Source organism: Mobula hypostoma, chromosome 7 (genome assembly GCF_963921235.1).
Source record: "Mobula hypostoma chromosome 7, sMobHyp1.1, whole genome shotgun sequence".
NCBI lineage: Eukaryota > Metazoa > Chordata > Chondrichthyes > Myliobatiformes > Myliobatidae > Mobula > Mobula hypostoma.
In genome coordinates this window covers 16,087,335-16,095,016 of record NC_086103.1, presented here as the reverse complement: position 1 = coordinate 16,095,016, position 7,682 = coordinate 16,087,335, and the positions used below count along the sequence as shown (strand labels likewise).

Sequence of the window (7,682 nt, the reverse complement as noted above, 5' to 3'; positions counted from 1 at the left end):
TGGGAGGGGGGCACTTGGAAGAGTGTGTGGAAATGGGAAGCGGTGACACTCCAGAAGTGGACTTGGATTTAACTCGACCCCCCCCGCCCCCACTGAGCAGAACAGTTCCATGTTTCAAAAAAGTGCCCTGTGTGTGGTGTGGTGTGGTTGTTGGTGGGTTGAGTCAATGGTTATTTTGGGTGACACTCGGATTTGTCAGAGCAGAACACCAAAGGAGAAGTTGAGTGGGAGATTCCTGCTGACTCGTTAAAAATTACTTCAGTGTGGCTGGGCAGCACCTCATGTCCTGAGCAACAACGCTGGGCTCCGAACCGTCGGGCTGGGGACCACCATGTATCCGTGGGTCCCCGTCCTCGTTCTTCCTGTGGTCTGCTGGGCAGGTAGGGACGTCACTCCTTCGCCTCTCCTCCACTGATCCCACTGAACCCCGATACGGGGGAAGCAGGGAAGACGGGCTGAGGGAACATTCCTATCCAGTCAAAGGATGCGAAAGTACCCTCAGTGTTAAGGGATGTGCTTATACTGAGAGCTTCTGTGATCTGGGGTTTTGAACTTTGATAGGCCTTACAGGGTAGGACAGGAAGGAGTACGATAGAACAGAGGGTTCTGGGAATACGGGTCCATAATTCATTGATAATAACATCACAGGTAGATAGCTTTTGGCAACATTGGCTTTCATAAACCTAAGTATTGAGTACAGAAGATGGGATGTTATGGTAGAGTTGTATATGACACTGGTGAGGGCAAATTTGGAGTCTTGTGTTCTGTGTCTCTATGACAACACATCTTTGGGAATGGGCTTTGAGGCAGTAACAGGGGACAGGCAATTAGTATGGGAATTAGAATGTCTCCCATATTCTGAGATTCATGTGATTATCGGACTGTACTTTATATTGGTTTCCTTTCGTCTTTCACTGTTTTCTTTTTTGTGGACAATTGGTGGGTGGGTGACCTGTCAATTTTTTGTGTGTAACTGGGGGGTGTGGGAGTTTGGTGCCTTGGTCAACTGTACTTTTCTGTGGGTGAGGGGTCGGGATTGTTATTGTCACTGTTGTTTTTCTGTGGGTGAGGGGTCGGGATTGTTATTGTCACTGTTGTTTTTTCGTGGGTGAGGGGTCGGGATTGTTATTGTCACTGTTGTTTTTTCTGTGGGTGAGGGGTCGGGTTTGTTATTGTCACTGTTGTTTTTCCGTGGGTGAGGGGTCGGGTTTGTTATTATCACTGTTGTTTTTCTGTGGGTGAGGGGTCGGGTTTGTTATTGTCACTGTTGTTTTTTCGTGGGTGAGGGGTCGGGTTTGTTATTGTCACTGTTGTTTTTTCGTGGGTGAGGGGTCGGGTTTGTTATTGTCACTGTTGTTTTTCTGTGGGTGAGGGGTCGGGATTGTTATTATCACTGTTGTTTTTCCATGGGTGAGGGGTCGGGATTGTTATTGTCACTGTTGTTTTTCTGTGGGTGAGGGGTCGGGATTGTTATTGTCACTGTTGTTTTTTCGTGGGTGAGGGGTCGGGTTTGTTATTGTCACTGTTGTTTTTCTGTGGGTAAGGGGTCGGGTTTGTTATTGTCACTGTTGTTTTTACGTGGGTGAGGGGTCGGGATTGTTATTGTCACTGTTGTTTTTCCGTGAGTGAGGGGTCGGGTTTGTTATTGTCACTGTTGTTTTTCTGTGGGTGAGGGGTCGGGTTTGTTATTGTCACTGTTGTTTTTCTGTGGGTGAGGGGTCGGGATTGTTATTGTCACTGTTGTTTTTCTGTGGGTGAGGGGTCGGGATTGTTATTGTCACTGTTGTTTTTCTGTGGGTGAGGGGTCGGGTTTGTTATTATCACTGTTGTTTTTTCGTGGGTGAGGGGTCGGGTTTGTTATTGTCACTGTTGTTTTTCCGTGGGTGAGGGGTCGGGATTGTTATTGTCACTGTTGTTTTTCCGTGGGTGAGGGGTCGGGTTTGTTATTGTCACTGTTGTTTTTCCGTGGGTGAGGGGTCTGGTTTGTTATTGTCACTGTTGTTTTTCCGTGGGTGAGGGGTCGGGATTGTTATTGTCACTGTTGTTTTTCCGTGGGTGAGGGGTCGGGTTTGTTATTGTCACTGTTGTTTTTCTGTGGGTGAGGGGTCGGGATTGTTATTGTCACTGTTGTTTTTCCGTGGGTGAGGGGTCGGGTTTGTTATTGTCACTGTTGTTTTTCTGTGGGTGAGGGGTCGGGATTGTTATTGTCATTGTTGTTTTTTCGTGGGTGAGGGGTCGGGTTTGTTATTGTCACTGTTGTTTTTCCGTGGGTGAGGGGTCTGGTTTGTTATTGTCACTGTTGTTTTTCCGTGGGTGAGGGGTCGGGATTGTTATTGTCACTGTTGTTTTTCCGTGGGTGAGGGGTCGGGTTTGTTATTGTCACTGTTGTTTTTCCGTGGGTGAGGGGTCGGGATTGTTATTGTCACTGTTGTTTTTCCGTGGGTGAGGGGTCTGGTTTGTTACTGTCACTGTTGTTTTTCTGTGGGTGAGGGGTCGGGATTGTTATTATCACTGTTGTTTTTCTGTGGGTGAGGGGTCGGGATTGTTATTGTCACTGTTGTTTTTTCCGTGGGTGAGGGGTCGGGTTTGTTATTGTCACTGTTGTTTTTCTGTGGGTGAGGGGTCGGGTTTGTTATTGTCATTGTTGTTTTTCCATGGGTGAGGGGTCGGGATTGTTATTGTCACTGTTGTTTTTCCGTGGGTGAGGGGTCGGGATTGTTATTGTCACTGTTGTTTTTCTGTGGGTGAGGGGTCGGGTTTGTTATTGTCACTGTTGTTTTTTCTGTGGGTGAGGGGTCGGGATTGTTATTGTCACTGTTGTTTTTCTGTGAGTGAGGGGTCGGGTTTGTTATTGTCACTGTTGTTTTTCTGTGGGTGAGGGGTCGGGATTGTTATTGTCACTGTTGTTTTTCTGTGGGTGAGGGGTCGGGATTGTTATTGTCACTGTTGTTTTTCCGTGGGTGAGGGGTCGGGTTTGTTATTGTCACTGTTGTTTTTCCGTGGGTGAGGCGTCGGGATTGTTATTGTCACTGTTGTTTTTCTGTGGGTGAGGGGTCGGGATTGTTATTGTCACTGTTGTTTTTCTGTGGGTGAGGGGTCGGGTTTGTTATTGTCACTGTTGTTTTTCTGTGGGTGAGGGGTCGGGTTTGTTATTGTCACTGTTGTTTTTCTGTGGGTGAGGGGTCGGGATTGTTATTGTCACTGTTGTTTTTCCCGTGGGTGAGGGGTCGGGATTGTTATTGTCCCTGTTGTTTTTTCCGTGGGTGAGGGGTCGGGTTTGTTATTGTCACTGTTGTTTTTTCCGTGGGTGAGGGGTCGGGTTTGTTATTGTCACTGTTGTTTTTCTGTGGGTGAGGGGTCGGGATTGTTATTGTCACTGTTGTTTTTCTGTGGGTGAGGGGTCGGGATTGTTATTGTCACTGTTGTTTTTCTGTGGGTGAGGGGTCGGGATTGTTATTGTCACTGTTGTTTTTTCCGTGGGTGAGGGGTCGGGTTTGTTATTGTCACTGTTGTTTTTCTGTGGGTGAGGGGTCGGGTTTGTTATTGTCACTGTTGTTTTTCCGTGGGTGAGGGGTCGGGATTGTTATTGTCACTGTTGTTTTTCCGTGGGTGAGGGGTCGGGATTGTTATTGTCACTGTTGTTTTTCTGTGGGTGAGGGGTCGGGATTGTTATTGTCACTGTTGTTTTTTCCTTGGGTGAGGGGTCGGGTTTGTTATTGTCACTGTTGTTTTTCTGTGGGTGAGGGGTCGGGTTTGTTATTGTCACTGTTGTTTTTCTGTGGGTGAGGGGTCGGGATTGTTATTGTCACTGTTGTTTTTCTGTGGGTGAGGGGTCGGGTTTGTTATTGTCACTGTTGTTTTTCTGTGGGTGAGGGGTCGGGTTTGTTATTGTCACTGTTGTTTTTCCGTGGGTGAGGGGTCGGGATTGTTATTGTCACTGTTGTTTTTCTGTGGGTGAGGGGTCGGGATTGTTATTGTCACTGTTGTATTTTCGTGGGTGAGGGGTCGGGTTTGTTATTGTCACTTTTGTTTTTCTGTGGGTGAGGGGTCGGGATTGTTATTGTCACTGTTGTTTTTTCGTGGGTGAGGGGTCGGGTTTGTTATTGTCATTGTTGTTTTTCCGTGGGTGAGGGGTCGGGTTTGTTATTGTCACTGTTGTTTTTCTGTGGGTGAGGGGTCGGGATTGTTATTGTCACATGTTGTTTTTCTGTGGGTGAGGGGTCGGGATTGTTATTGTCACTGTTGTTTTTCTGTGGGTGAGGGGTCGGGATTGTTATTGTCACTGTTGTATTTTCGTGGGTGAGGGGTCGGGTTTGTTATTGTCATTGTTGTTTTTCCGTGGGTGAGGGGTCTGGTTTGTTATTGTCACTGTTGTTTTTCCGTGGGTGAGGGGTCGGGATTGTTATTGTCACTGTTGTTTTTCTGTGGGTGAGGGGTCGGGATTGTTATTGTCACTGTTGTTTTTCTGTGGGTGAGGGGTCGGGTTTGTTATTGTCACTGTTGTTTTTCTGTGGGTGAGGGGTCGGGATTGTTATTGTCACTGTTGTTTTTCTGTGGGTGAGGGGTCGGGTTTGTTATTGTCACTGTTGTTTTTCTGTGGGTGAGGGAGTTTGGGATTGTTATTGTCACTGTTGTTTTTCCGTAAGTGAGGGGTCGGGTTTGTTATTATCACTGTTGTTTTTCCGTAAGTGAGGGGGTCAGGGATTGTTATTGTCCCTGTTCTTTTCTGTCAGTGAGAGGGTCGGGGATTGTTAATGTGGTTGGTTTTTGTTGTGGGGGTGATTTGGGGGGTATGTGAGTTTTGTTTCTTTTCTTTTTCATGCTGGGTGGGGGAGTTGATGTCTTTTCTTTCATCCACCCATGATATTTCTGTATTTCGTGACTATCTGGAGAAGACAAATATTAGATTAGATTAGATTATGAGGACACGCCGTCCTCTTTCATTGTCACTTAGAATGCATGCATTAAGAAATGATACAATATTCTTCCGTTGTGATTATCACAAAAACACAGGACAGACCAAGACTGAAAAACTAACAAAAACCACATAATTATAGCATATAGTTACAACAGTGCAACAATACCATAACTTGATGAAGAACAGGCCATGGCCACAGTAAAAAAAGTTCAAAGTCTCTCAGGAGAAGGAAGAAAACTCTCCCTGCCATGCCCGACCACAGTCCGACTCTGAGTCGTCCGAAAGCTTCAAGCTCTGATCAGCCCTCCGACACCAAGTACTGAGCACCATCTCTATCCGAACGATTCAACCTCAGCCTCGGTCGCCAGCAGCAGGCAAAGCCGGGGATTTTGGGGCCTTCCCTCTGGAAGATTTTCGATCGCCCAGTAACAGCGGCAGCGAACTGGTGTTTCAGAAATTTCTCCAGATATTCCTCTGTGCTTTCACGTCTGTCTCCATCAAATCAGAATTGTCCACAGCCTCTATTTAACAGATACGATATCATTTCACCAGAGAGCTGCGCGTGCGCGTCGCACTGCCATCTTCTCCTCCCGCCGAGAGTTGTATAGTATATGCATACTTTGACAATAAAATGAACCTTGAACTTTGGCCAGTGATGGGCTGAATAGCCATCTAGAATTACTCTGCTGACCTTATCGTCTGGATTGATAGGCCACAGGTCTGTGATGGTCTCCGCCTTCTCAGTGTGGTGGAAGGTGTTAGAGAAGGGGAACGGCAAAGTCTCCACACTGCCATTTTAGGCTACATCCACACTAGACCGGAAAATTTTGAAAACGCCAGTCTTGTGTAAAAACGATAGGTGTCCACACCAAAGGTTTTTGAAAGTACCTCTGTCCTCATTAAAACGGGTACTTGGGCCAACTTCCTCCTACTAGGCATGTGCAGAACGCATCTACAGAATTCAGCCGCCTCGACGAGCACGCCCAATTCCGACAGTTCAGACTGAGCAACAGGTGATGGCTGCGACATGTTTGGTGTGGAATCTCGCCATGAAAGACTTGGTGCGCGTTTGTCCAGTTACAGACTAGAAAAACTTCAAAGGAAATTGCCAAGCGACGGACAGCTGTTGGCTCTCGCGCAGGAGGTCTTAAAACTGAAAAAACAAACACTGCAGCGTATGGAGGCAACCGACAGGGAGTTCATGGACAGTATGACCCGGCTGACGGCGACCATTGACAAACTGACTAACTCTGTTGCAGAGGGATTTGCAATGATGAGGAATATGATGGCTCCCTCCAGTACTTTTCACTGCCACAATACCAGCCTCACAGCCACTACACATACGGACACACAGACCCCCGGGTGGCCCCACCAACATCTTCCCCACTCCCACAGAGGGGTCACCCTGGAAACATTTCCTACGGCCATAGTCTGTTCACCGATGAAAGGGATGACAGCTACAACTAAATGCAATAAGGCCTGTTACTGGGCAAAAGTGAAATTTGCTGTTACCTGCAACACACATCAAAGTTGCTGGTGAACGCAGCAGGCCAGGCAGCATCTCTAGGAAGAGATGCAGTCGACGTTTCAGGCCGAGACCCTTCGTCAGGACTTCGTCAGATCTGCAGAATTCCTGTTGTTTGCTGTTACCTCATTTGTTTGCCTTTACTTTTGCTATGTCCTTCTGTATTATTTTGCTGTATTTAACGTGCAATAAAACGAGTTACTGGGCAAAAGTGATTTTATTTTTACCTGAGTAAAAGTGAAACTTACAATTTTCCCTTTTTGGCCTTAACATTTTCATATCTATGCCAAACATAAGCTGCTACTTAAAAATGACATTTTGGAAGTAGTGACAATTGCATCTATTGAATGTTTGCACAAGCAATACATTAATAAAGCACCTTGTTAAATGTGTAAAACATGTCTGCATCAGTGTTATCTTGTATTCCCATACAATGTTACATTAGACTGTTACACGTCTATTATCAGAGAAGTACTTGCATAAATAGGTAAACCACCTTCATACAAGCAAGGACAGAAAACAGGGCAAAGTGAGTATAGTTATTTATTCAGTATTCAGTAAGTTATGGGTCAAAGTATTTGGTGAGTACATTTTGAACTCTTCTGGCTTCAGTCTCATTGCTGTCTGTTCTGAAATTGTTAGGTTTTGTGGGAGGTTGAAATTAAAGTAGACAATAAAGTACACAACGCACACATGAAGCCGTCCGCCATTGTTGTTGTGGTGTTGGAGGTTGCGTTCAAGAAAATAATGAAATACCACGCTGCCGCCAGGTCATGGCAGCGTTTTTAAAAAGTTCCGGTTACCCCGCACACACTACGCCGCCCAGCCGGCGTTTTCAGACTTACACACTCTGGAGAGCGTTTTAGAAAAGCTCCGTTTTCGGGGGAGAAAAACGCCGTTTCAGTGTGGACGGAAGAGAAAAAGCTTCGGTTACGGTTTTATCCGGTCTAGTGTGGACGTAGCCTTAGACAGACGTTCCTCTCGAAGAGCAGATGGAGTTTAGTGTTGCTCCCACCATGGAAATGGCTGATATCAGATGGCAGGATCTGAAGGTAGTTGGAGGAAAGAACAGGTGGGACGTCAGAGATAGGTTTTTACACAGAGTGCTGGGTTTAAATCATTTAATGAATTTATTTAATTCATTATTTTCATTTACTTCATTTAATTAGTTCTAATTTATTTTATTTTAAAGTTAATTACTGAACAATACTTACCTTTTCTTCCCTGCTACTCACCTGT

General features: G+C 45.9%; 1 protein-coding gene across 1 annotated transcript in view; it reads left to right on the top strand.

The window, feature by feature from the left end:
* The first annotated feature begins 227 nt into the window (after positions 1–227).
* LOC134348845 (macrophage colony-stimulating factor 1 receptor-like) overlaps positions 228–7,682 on the top strand; it is a 111,633-nt gene continuing 104,178 nt past the window's right edge. Inside the window, exon 1 of the mRNA XM_063052626.1 lies at positions 228–380. Within this exon, the coding sequence (XP_062908696.1) occupies positions 332–380 (49 nt within the window). The 5' untranslated portion in view covers positions 228–331. The remainder of the gene's footprint in view (positions 381–7,682) is intronic.